The 12993-nt window shown below is 36.7% G+C and overlaps 2 protein-coding genes across 2 annotated transcripts; both read right to left on the bottom strand.

The window, feature by feature from the left end:
- Nucleotides 1-452: 452 nt before the first annotated feature.
- Nucleotides 453-2829, bottom strand: cxcr2 (chemokine (C-X-C motif) receptor 2). Its single transcript, XM_053496962.1, has one exon. It carries the CDS (start codon nucleotides 2768-2770, stop codon nucleotides 1724-1726), a length of 1047 nt encoding a protein of 348 aa, XP_053352937.1. The 5' UTR covers nucleotides 2771-2829; the 3' UTR covers nucleotides 453-1723.
- Nucleotides 2830-9230: 6401 nt separating this feature from the next.
- LOC128524222 (C-X-C chemokine receptor type 2) lies at nucleotides 9231-12737 on the bottom strand. Its single transcript, XM_053496673.1, has 2 exons — nucleotides 12426-12737; nucleotides 9231-11263 (listed from the first exon to the last, which is right to left on the bottom strand). Exons 1-2 carry the CDS (start codon nucleotides 12430-12432, stop codon nucleotides 10191-10193), a joined length of 1080 nt encoding a protein of 359 aa, XP_053352648.1. The 5' UTR covers nucleotides 12433-12737; the 3' UTR covers nucleotides 9231-10190.
- Nucleotides 12738-12993: the final 256 nt, after the last annotated feature.

The following is a 12993-nucleotide window of genomic DNA, read 5'->3' as shown; positions in this document are numbered from 1 at the left end:
TATTCTATAAAATATTAACTCCAATAGGCAGCACGGTGGTGTAGTGGTTATCCCTGTCACCTTGCACCCCCAGGGTCGAGGGTTTGATTCCTAGACTTGGGTTTGTGTGCATGAAGTTTGCATGATTTCCCTGTGATTAGTGATGGGTTTCCATCAGGTACTTTGGTTTCCTCCTATAGTCCAAAGGCATGCAGATTAGGCTAACTGGTGTTCCCAAATTGAATGTGTATGTATTTGTATCGTGTGATGGATCGGCACCCCTGTATCCTGCCTTGTGCCCTTATTCTCCTGGGATTCGATATAAGTCCTGATGATGAAGTGTTATAGATAAAGTGAGTAAGTGAGATAAACTCCATGAAGAGCTGTGACTTAAATGTCCTAAGAGGTGTCACAACCAGGTTAATGATAAATTTTTTTTTTCTAAAATAAATTTCCATGGAGTTGTAAAATTTTATTACGGCCAAAGGGTGAAATAATATTTGTTTATCCTGCTATGTTTTTTTCCAACAAAAAGAGAGTGGCTTAGACTCTTTAATATGCTATTTTAAATAGGACTTACTGTAAATAGAACGGAGCAATAATAAATAATGCCTTCTAAATATTAGCAAATGTTGAACGATGTAATGCATAATGCGTTCTCATTGTATTGTAACAGTAAAATGACAATATTATAAATAAATGATGCCCAAATGATTAGTTCATAAAAAATCATTAAGCATAGCTAGTAAAGATACTAAAGTATCTCATAGACATAACACTAGAGTATATACGTCAACACTGCAGGTCTGAATGCTCAGATCTGTTTTCCTGCTTACATCTGAATCTATTGTCAGCTTATTAATATTGTTTTTTTAATATTGTCTAAAATTATAACCAGGACGTATATTATTATACAACTAACTATGTTTTTTATTAGCATTAACAATACAACATCTCTTATTATATACTCTAGTAACATGTCTGTGGTGAGCAACTACAGGGTTAAAACCAAGATAATATTTTAATACTTTATTATTGTAGACATGAAATGAACCAAATAATACATTAAGGATGATGCTTTTTTTGTGTTTCTGTTTGAGCACCACTAGTCAGCTGAATTTAGGGATATGATTGATATGCAGGTAGCTTACGCAAGACAGAAAGAATCCTAGATCAAGTTATATAGGATATCATTTGTACACTATAATTTCCAAAGATTCTTTCTTTTCATTGGAACTGTCGGAGAAGAACTAAAGTATTTTTCAGCAATTCTATCAATACAGTGAAATTTGGTGATAGAAAAGAAATCTGTGCCATCATGTCTCCTAAAATCCACCTAAGAGTGCATCAGCCTTATTAATATAATTGCATAGATTTAATAAAAATATTCATGTAATTTATTTGCATCTGAGAAATACAATAGGGTAAGCCATACCTTACCATACCATATCAGTAATAACACATAACATTAACACAGATTATCAATTATATACCATTAAACTGCTGACAGGATCATGAGCACTCCAGGCTCATTTGTGTCTGTAGGGAGCAAAGGCCAGCCTGACTCTTAAGTCTGTAAGGTGGACCTGGTGGATCTTGACGCCTGCCCTGCCGTGCCCTAACGGCTGTGTCTTGTTGACCATCGTTCTGAACTTCTCTCCCGTGAAAGTGTACAGCACCAGATGGATATAGCAGTGCAGTAACACCAGGCTCTGTGTGAGCATATTGGTGGTCGATGGAAGCTCTACAAAGTGACAGAAGTGTGTCTGGTGCTTCCAGAGCTGTAGATTGAGCCAGCTCGAAGGCGACCAAGCACTTCCCTTTTCACCAGTCCCTTTTTAAAGAGCAAAGTCAGCAGATGTTTTCTGAACTTCTTGCCCACAAAGGCGTAGAGGATGGGATTGATGGCGCAATGCATGAAGGCTAAAGCCTGTGTGATATACATGGCCATATCTACATTACTTCGATTCTGGCATGTGTCCTGGATAAGCCCCCCTCGCATCAATGTGTCCACAAAATCAGTCACATTATTAGGCAGCCAACATATGATAAAAGCCAGCACCACACACATGATCACTCTCATCGCTTTGTGTTTCTGGCTATCATGTGAGCGAGAGAGGGTTCCAGCTGTGTAGCCATAGCAGACCAGCATGACTGTCAGAGGAAGGAAAAAGCCAAGGACGTGACGGACAACTCGCAATCCAAATCGCCACTCATCCAGCTTCTCGGCTGTAATGTTTTCATAGCAATGCATCTCACTGTAGCCGTCTAGTTGCAGTGCCTCTCTCTGAACCATGATGGGTATGGACAACACAGTGGCTCCTAGCCATACAGAAACACACACCAACCTCACTACATGGTGCTGCTTTGAGAGGAACTGATTGGCTTTGACGATGACCATGTATCGGTCGATGCTTATACACGCCAGCAGGAAGATACAGCTGTAGAATGCTGCCTCCTGAACACCCGAGAGCAACTTACACAGAAAAGTGCCGAAAACCCAATGCGATTTATTCATGTAGACGGCCCAGAAGGGCAGCGTGAGCGAGAATAGGAGGTCAGCAAATGCCAGGTGCATCAGGTAGATGTCAGTAGATGTTCTGTGCTTCTTCATGGTGCCCACGGCAAACATCACTACACTGTTCCCCATGAGACCGAGGAAGAACACAATGATGTAGCTAATAACAATCCCAGTGCCATTTACTCCATTTAGGGACTTGACACATGGCATAGAGGACACCAAGTCGTCATAACTGTAGTTCTCGTACATATCTATCTCCATATTTGACATGTTGAACTGGAAAAAAAGACAAAGGGTAACTTTAACCAAGTTTAGCTTTAAGATGCACCTTTTTTTTTTTTTTACCAAAAAATTTTATTGGTTAATAATAATAATAATAATAATAATACTTTTTATTTACTGTATATAGCGCCTTTCGAGAGCTCAAGGACACTTGAGCAAACAGACAAAAAAAAATCTAATATAACAAACCGTAAATACAAAACAAGACCTAAGAGACAGACATGCAGAGGACAGGTGAATTAAACAAAGGGGTCAGTTTAACGAATCGGAGGTGTAACATTTAGAAAACAAGTGAGTTTTGAGTAAAGATTTAAATACTGAAATGTTATTAACAGAACGGAGAGAGTGTGGTAGAGAATTCCATACTTTGGGTGCAATAACACTAAACGATCTGCCCCCCATTGAAAAGAGGCGGTACCTAGGGACAACAAAACAAGCCAGAATCGGAAGAACTTAGTGAAATCGTTTTAGGCTTAAACCACCAGTTTAGTGTAGTCAATAACTAACATAAGTCTATCTTATAGCATACATTTCCAAATACAAATCCACCTTAAACTGTTTACCCATAGCAAAAAATCTGCAGCTACAGTGTATGACGATTTAGCATTTATTTTTGCACATGTTGGTTACTATATAAAACTTTCATTATTTTACATTAGAAAAATACATATATATATATATATATATATATATATATATATATATATATATATATATATATATATATAAATTCCCACCTAACAGGTAGTTTAGGAAAATAATTAATCTGTCCAATCTTTCAGGAAACAAGAAGTACAAAAGTTAAAAGTATAAAAGTCAAGATGGAAAAAAATTACAAAAAATATGCAGAAATCAAAGTAATGTTTTTATTCTATGAGAGGTTTAGGCTTACCCTGTATACCTGATTAAGTAGCATATATGATCACTGAGTTTAGGCTTTTCTATCATAATGACTATTCATTCTCAGTAAACTCTGTTTTTTTTCATTAATAGTAATAATGATACATTTTCTTACCATTCCGCTTTTTTTTTTTTATCTGAAGAAGATAAATCCACCAAGTTTAACAAAAAGAATCTCCTCTGGTGACACTGGAATAGACTTTCAGTTCATACAGAAAATCAAATTACAATGGCAAGGATCTTCCTATTCATAGATTATATGCCACAAGCATTACGTAACCATGTTTTGGGCTTGGTGTAAATGTTCTTGGTGGCTTCACAGCAATGAAACTGGACCTGCTGATCTTTTGTATTTTGAATATAAATATGATGATTAAAAATGAAATGATTTAAAGTACTGTTATAGAAATGTAGTTTTTTTAAGGATTTTATAAAGAAAATGATATCCAAAAACAGGAATTGAAACAGGAATAAAAACTATGACAGCCAGTAAACCAATCAAGAGTGAAACAGAAAAACCACACAGAACACACAGAACAAAAATATGAGAAATCAAGAACGGTCCAAAAACCAGAGCTAAATTGATGCCACTCTGAAACTGTCAGAGACAATACTTTTGAACACCTGTGAACAAACTGAAGCCAGACACGCTGAGCAACAACATCACTGTAAAATCCTGCAACACAAAACCCAGCTGGAAAAAACAAACAGCCTTAACTGGATTAGGCTGAGATGGTGTAGTGCTGGGACAGTGCAAGGTTGGGCTCAAGTGATGAAGAGGAGGAGGGGGGGGGTGGTCAGGTGGTGCAGGGCATATCTCAAGCAGAACAAAGCATACATCAGGTAGAGCATGGTATTCATTTAGGTACAGTGTGGCATGAAAAAGGGCATGGTGTTTGGTTGGAAAGATGGATAGATGGATAGATACTTTATTGATCTTGAAGGAAATTCTACAATCCTGTTATAATGAACTTTTATCCTCCTAACACAGTATGACTGCAGAACAATCCCTGCTTTCTAATATCACCCGAATGAGGATGGGTTCCATGTTAAGTCTTGTTCCTCTTAATGTTACTTGATATTGTCATCTCAGGTGGTTTTTCTCTTGCCACTCTCGACCTCTGCCTGGTCATCAAGGCCAAATAATGATAATTTCTACATATTTCACCACATATTTTGAACTGATTTCCATATGTTTTAATTCTGTAAAGCTTCCTTGCCACAATGACCACTGATGTCACTGATTTTGAATAATTTTTTTTTCAACAAGTTTATGGTTTGCTGTTATTACCATTATCAATGACACTAATTAGTTCTTACTATAGTAGCAACCATTCAATGCAACCACGGAGGGGCGCAATTCAGTGTTTTCTTGTGCCAGTCCCAAGTCTGGATAAATGCAGAGGGTTGTGTCAGGAAGAGCATCCGACGTAAAACATTTGCCAAATCAATGATGCGAATCACAAATATAATTCCCATACCGGATTGGTCGTGGCCCGGGTTAACAACGACCGCGACTGGTGTTGTTGACCTACAGGATGCCGGTGGAAATTGGGATGGATGTAGTGAGAGAGGACATGAAGTTAGTTGGTGTGAGAGAAGAGGATGCAGAGGATAGGGTTAGATAGAGGCAAATGATTCGCTGTGGCGACCCCTGAAAGGGAACAGCCGAAAGACAAAGAAGAAGAAGATAGTAGCAACCATTCCATTTCCTTTGTCTATCTTTTAGATTTCTTTCTTAAATTGAGCATTTGTCAAATATTATCCAAATAATTATAATTTTTTAAAATTGTGGCTTCAATTAAATTTTTTATGTTTTAATTTTATATATATGCTCACAACAGTTCTGATTAAATATTATTCGCATTTATGTTCATATTGCATGTTTATTTAATTAATGTGAAGTGTTTGTTTTACCTTAAGTTACAGTTATTGTACAGCAAATACACATTATCATTGCTAAGATATTATCGTTAGAAAGCACAGTAATAATTATTGCCAATTATAATTGCATTAAGTAGACCGCTACTAGGCTGGGGTTCCACTTGATTTCTGGGGTAGATAAAAGCACATATATTCTCATCTGTATCATTTGGCATTTCAAGTTTTATGTATACATTCACAATTCCGTTTAAGTGTTTTTTCCAAGACTGGGGTGGTTGTGTCTAAGAAAAGGAACCACCTCAATGCGACCACAGCATTTTCTGAATAAAAACTCATAAAAAAACCCTACATCCCCTCTTGTACCTTTTAAAAGTCATGTGCATCGTGTGTGTCTGTCTGTCTGTACACCAGTGGTTTAAAACCCGAATAATTAAATGTTCCACTTACTAAAAGATTGTTCTTGGGGAATCACCAAGAGTTCATGGAAATAAATTAATTTGCTGTGATGCATGTTTTTTTTTTTTATTTAGCAATAAATGTCTACAGTCAACCATGTGTTAGATGAGGCTTCGAGTAATGAACATTTCTTCGAATCAAACAGCTGGAAAGCTTCAGTGCTTTATGACACTTCATTTGCCATCACTACCAAAAACAGGAATCGAAACAGGAATGAAAACTGTTACAAGCGGCAAGTCAGAATGAAAATAGTCAACCACAAGAAAGAAAAAGAACAAAACAGATGCAACACCAAGAACTGTGCAAAACCCAGAGCTTTAATAGTACTACATATACATGGCACTAGAAAACTCCTGTGAACCCAAGACACAGTGAGGAAAAATGTCACATTAAGCATCCTGCAACACTAAAGTCCAATAAACACACCACAGTTGACTGCGGCCACAGAGACATAGCATTAAGGGGGGGTCGGGTCAACCCTGGGAGGTACATACTGTAATGTACCCTGGGGGGTACACGTTTTTAAAGCAAAACATCTCAGTGGTGGGCAAAGTACACAAATTTTGTACTTGAGTAAAAGTAGAGATTCCCTAGATAAAATATTGTAAGTAAAGGTAAAAGTCATTTATATAGTATGTCTACAGTACAAAAGTACTCACCTTCAGATTTTATTTAAATGCAAAAAGAATATATATATATATATATATATATATATATATATATATATATATATATATATATATATACTGTAACTAAACATAAATAGAAATATGCAAATATTAGCAACTTTAAAATGGAATACCTGTTATAATAATAATAATAATAATAATAATAATAATAATAATAATAATAACTAAAATTAGGTCATAATCAAAAAAGCAATAAAATAAAACTTAGCCTTGGCATTGCAGGCCAACATCTTGGTTTGAATTTTGAGTGGTTGTGGGAAATACAGATTTCAAACACCTGCTACATACATGAGCATTTCACAGAGAGGGAGGCAAATCGATCAGTTATGCATAAAAATCAGCAGGTGGTGATATTACTCCTTCAAATATTACACACCACTGTGGTTATGAGACACAACCTGGCAGGAACATATAAAAGTACAAGTATTTGTTGCCGGATGTAGTAGAAAGTGTGATTATGAAATTTCAGGTATGAGGTAATGAACATAAACATACACCTTCCCACTTCCTTTGCCAGCAGAGGGCAATAAAACACCATGACACCAGCACTAATCAAACAATTAGTTTTATTACATAATCTGTTAAACTTAAAACTGTAATTACTATCACTCACTTATTCCTTATACTGCTTAATCTATCCAGGGTCTCAGAAGGCCTGGAGATTATTCCAGGGGGCTCATACACGAGGCGGGGTACACCCAGGACAGAGTGCCAGTCCTTCGCAGGGCACACACTCCGGGGAATTTGGAAATGCCAGTCAGCATCCTCTGCATGTCTTTGGACTGTGGAAGGAAACTGGAGCACATGTACTCTAGGAATCAGACAAGCATGAGGAGATCATGCACATAGATGTTCACAGCCATAGCGCATCCTAAAGGTGCACGGGCACAGTGCTAACCACAGCACCACCCTGCAACCGGGCTGTGATTAATAAATGTTTTCTATTAAATTTATTTACGCTAGAACCCTATAATTTCCTTGGGATTCTTTGTTCAAGTTCCATAACTGGTTTGAGTACACCACATTGTTTTAAAATATACTTTTATAATGACCATTCTCTAAATGTACAGAATTAAACCCTTCTATAAGTCGCACTGGGGCACTTGAGGGTTTCACCAGTGCTTGGATACCATCAAGGTCGAAGGTTTTCCCAGTACACCAGGACCATTGCTTCATGTCTGAAACACTCCCAGGAACTCCTTTAATGAGCAAAGCATGTGAAATTACTCGGAGAGAGGTCAGGATTTTAGAGGGCAGTATAGGGTTAGTATTAGCTTACAGTAAAAAAAGAAATCTCTCTCCCTCTTTCTCTCTCTCTCTCTCTCTCTCTCTTTCCGGTTTCCGATTGTAACTGTGCTGTTTTCGTCACTGTCTGCATCAGCTCCACTTCTGATTATAAATTCCTGTTGCGTTATTAGGTGTGTCTCAAAAGAAAGGCAGGTCACACAATTACACATTATAGTCAGCAGATGATAAAATATCTGCTTCAAATACTACACAACACTGTGATTAAGTATCACAATGGTATGCAGAAATGTAATGAAGAAAAAGTACAGATATTTGTTGTACAGAGTAAAAGTAAAACGTATTTTCTAATAAAACTACTCAAATAAAGTACAGATATTGTACATTAAAATATGCACTTAAGTACAGTCATGAAATACATGGGCCAGGGGTAGCTCAGTGGTTAAGGCATTGGACTACGGTTCGAAAGATCCCAGGTTCAAACCCCACAACCACCAAGTTGCTGGATAAGGGCGTCTGCCAAAATGTAAATGTACTCAGTTAGCTTCCACCTCTGCCCAGGGTAGGTGTTTTACTACGGGCCAAATTCAGAAGCTAAAATTGTCTTAAATATTAAATGAATCAAATGATCCATGTAGGAGTGAGCTTGCTGTTTCCTTTATTTGCTTAAAAGCTACTAAGCAGCTATTGATGCACTGTGGATTTAGCGATATTAATGAAGTACAGAAGGACAGATCTAATATTTGGGGAATTTATTCCTACACTATAATCTATCACATGTAGCCTACTGTACATTTAATCGCTTACAGTTGAACTCTTAAAAAAGAAAGTGTTTTTGTGGCAGTAAAATCTCTGCTTAGGATCACTCCTCCTAAAATCCCCCTAGAATTACCATCAGACTTATCAATTTATTTGTACAGATTGTATATTAAGCTTCCCTCATTGGATAGATCCTTCAGTTAAACACAGTTGGGTAGGATGAATTTTTTTCTTCTTTTAGGGCACCTTAGCTTCTCTACTGAATTTTTTGCGAAAAGAAATTTGTTAGGAAAAAAATTGATTAGAAATGTAGAAAATTTAAGGGAAAAGATTGATTTAAAACAACAGTCATCTTATTTATTTGAGGCAAGTTCAGATATATAGAAGTGGATTCCAGAAACTGGAACAAGAAATAAAATGACATTTTCAAAAATGTACATTTTTACAATAAAAGTTTTAAATTCTATATAAAAAAAGTTTTAATAAAAAATATTACAAAAATAAAGCTGTCACAAAACAAAAAAAAATCACTTAAAAAAGATTCTTTACATTATGATAAGATAAGTATGATAAGAGTTTTAGTTTTATGTTGCATCTACAATGAATAAAAACACATCAACAAAAAAAGACTTAATAAGGAAATAAAAAAGAGAACAGTTCTATGACGTTACCCTGATACACAATCTTTGTGTTTAATGAATAAATATTAAAGACCAATCAGATAATAATCCAGGATTAAACTTTACTGAAATATATTTCAGCTGTGAGTAGGCTGTGTGCATACAGTATGTATAGCAGCCGTTCAACAAAGCCGTACATCTTTGATGTTCATTGATAAACTCCAAGAATTAAAAATTCCATTTTCTTACTGATCATCTATTTAAGTGACACTCATCCCTTTCGTAATTTCATAGAATTATTACTAAACCTAGTGGTTAAGATGAGAAGTGCAACAAGCTCTAATGAAGACTCATGGTGGAACGGCAGACAGAGCATTACAATACATTATCCAGCTAGAGCTTGTTTAAATGCACATAATGGTGCCCAATAGTGTGTTTTATTGTAGATAACCTAAAAAAAATCGGATACATTTCCATACAAAGAAAGTGTCAAGGCAGACAGCATGTCTGGCTATGATAGACCATTTCTGTTGTAAAACATATTACAGATATTAGAAGATGGAAAGTGGGATTATGAAGCGGTGAATCTTTGCACATCAGAAATATTTGTGCACCATACTGCCTTTAAAAAACAAAACAAACAAAAAAAAGTGCATATAAAATTTCTCAAAACAACTTATAATAGCAAGTGTGATAGCATCTTGGATTTATTTGGGACTATATCATTATTGATGTTCGGCCTACAAGCATTAATAAAGTATTTCAGTGCACAAACATTGGCATTGCTTTCCTAATAAATATCAGTTCATTTATACTGTGATGTCCAATGCGGTGACATTTTGCAAAAGCTGTCGTTCAGAGGAAGTGGGATGCACCTTCTGAAGTCTGCGAGGTGGACCTGGTGGATCTCGACGGCGTGCCGCGCTCTAACGGCCGTGTCTTCTTGATAATGTGGAAGAACCTCGTTCTGAACTTCTGTCCGACGAAGGCGTACACCACCGGGTTGACGCAGCAGTGCAGCAGCGCCAGGCTCTGTGTGATAAACATGGCCATGCTTACGGAGTATTGAGCTGCACAGTCCTTGTTCACCAGATTTGCTCTCTGAAGTGTATCAACCATGGTGGATAAGTTGAAGGGTGTCCAGCACAATAAGAATGCCACCATAACAGCTGCAATCACTTTCATGGCTTTATGGCGCTGGAAACCCCTTGTCCGCAACAGCCTGGCCACTGTCACACCATAACATATTAGCATGATGCCCAGGGGTAGCAGAAAGCCCAGGAAGTGCCTCATCAGACGAGTTGCTATCCTCCAATTGTCTGCTTTTTCTAGTTCATAATGTTCGGCACAAATCAGTACGTCAATTCTTTTGCTGGACTCGACTTCATTGTACAAGGCAGGGAGGGAAAGTAGGAACCCTAAAAGCCAGACCATGACACAAACAGCCCAGGTACACCACATTCTTTTGATTCTCCGGACCTCCATGGCACGCACAATGACCATGTAGCGATCCACACTAATGCAGACCAAAAAGAGGATGCTGGTGTAGAAATTAGCCTCTCTGACTAAGTTGACCAGCTTGCACATGACGTCACCGAAGATCCAACCAGTGATGACGGAGGTGGCAGAGAAGGGGAGGGTAAGAGCCAGCAGTATGTCTGCAATCACCAGATGGAAAAGGTAGATGTCGGATGGAGAAAGAAACCGCAGGTTTGATAAGATCACCAGCCCAACAATCACATTGCCAGGGATGGCAAGGAGGAAGATGTGCACAAATAAAATGCACACGGCGATGTTAATAGTGTGAGATGAGGTGAAAGGATCGCATGCTATGGTCATCACATCTATAATGTAGGTGTCCGTGTAGTTGTATTCCGTGTAGTTAAAGATGTCAGAGAAGTTTAACATGAGAAATGATTTGTTTGGACCTGGAAGTTAAAAATGGGTTTGGGATTATTTTAAAATCATAAATATTTTAGTTAGCCTAATACACAGATTAATAAATACAATGGTCACCATTGGCCTACTACAGAGGTTCCTATATGGATGGGATGGATGGGGATACACGGATTAGATTATTGGTGTATATTCTAGAAACTGGATTTCTCACATTTTTTAATTAGTTTTTTACAACAAGAACAAAAAAGCTTTTTGGCAGTCAGATTAGATGTAGCTTTATTGCCTTACTTTCTAATCGAAGTTCGGTTCAAGTATGAATTCAATATAAACCAACAAAACTTTTTGTATTAATACGGTTTTAAGTCACTGTACGCCAGCTTCAATAAACCCACAGAAATTTACCAGAATGAACATCATTCTTATGAAAGATTTTCCTGGAGCTGTTGTTGAAATCGAGTGACCTTCATAGCATATAATTTACATCATCCAACTATTCAGTAAGAGCTTCTTCCTGTTGATGCTGGCATTATACTTATGTTTTTCTGTTTAAAAATGGTTTATTGACACATTTTTGAAATATTTCTTTTTTAAAAATCTAATCTCTTTTTCTTTTTGTAGATATAGTCATGCATTATGCATTCGAATGAAAATGTATTAAGATGTAGAGTTGGTGTAACTAAGATATTTTTCCATAATAATGTTAATGAGATTTATATTATATAATATTTTCTCATTTTAACTTTCTGAGAGCCGGATTCTCCTGTTATGTACATTGCAGTTTTTCCGCACTGTTTTAATGCATTACCACTTGACAACTATCACCTGATGATAATTTGTGGATTTTTTTATTTTTATTTTTATTAATTTCATTTGTGTGTATATTTCTTACTCTCCTTGCGATTGAAAGATCTCTGTCACAAGAATTCCCTTTGGAATTATTAACATTTATCTTATCTTATCTTATCTTATCTTATCTTATCTTATCTTATCTTATCTTATCTTATTTAATATCTTTAAACAGAAAGTTTGGCAAAAGAATTATACCTAATGATCCTAATATGAAGATTGAATATCAATATATTTAGAATGCAATCAGGAGAAATTATCATGTCCTCATATAAGAAAAAATTTTGTCTTAGAAGGTTAAAATTCTTCAAATCTAATTATGTAAAAAAAATAAACCACTCTTACCAGTCATTGTGGCTTCCTTTCCCAACAGCTCAGATGCTATAAGGCTCAGTAGTGATGCACACGAGTGTTAAGAGAACAGTAAAGACAAACACACAGCCATGGGGGCATGATGTTATATCCTGTTTACCCAATCCCAGAGTCAGAGCCCCCAAAATTACCAAACCTTCCTACAGCTCTCGCTATAAATCATTATGTATGGAACATTTTCTATTCCTGCATGTGCAAGTGATGTGAGAACCCTTGAAAAAATAATAATGATGTGTGTTGCTTAAAATTAGTGTAGTTGAGATCTCTAGGAAGAAGTTGAGGATGTTGAAGGATGTTCCAGTTATGTGAGGGAAAAAAAAGCAGAAGATCATAGTTGTGGTGGTGGTGATGATGAGTGCTGACTAGGGAAGTTTTAACACTCATTCAGTCACAAGGCTTACCCGCGTGTCGAGCTTGGGGTATCAATATGACCATAATGCTGAAGCCAATAACAAATATGTCACATTTTTGTCATGTGATTTATTAAAATGAAACTAAGATCAAAACAAAGGGTTTCTAGGTAGCGCTTTGGTTGAAAGGA

The sequence above is a fragment of the Clarias gariepinus genome, chromosome 5 (genome assembly GCF_024256425.1).
Source record: "Clarias gariepinus isolate MV-2021 ecotype Netherlands chromosome 5, CGAR_prim_01v2, whole genome shotgun sequence".
Lineage (NCBI taxonomy): Eukaryota > Metazoa > Chordata > Actinopteri > Siluriformes > Clariidae > Clarias > Clarias gariepinus.
Note: the sequence above shows the minus strand (reverse complement) of the source record. Positions and strands in the feature narration are given on the sequence as shown.

What these genes read in the sequence shown, in the direction of transcription:
- cxcr2 (XM_053496962.1), bottom strand. Translation starts at nt 2,770, where the DNA reads ATGTCAAATATGGAGATAGATATGTACGAGAACTACAGTTATGACGAC.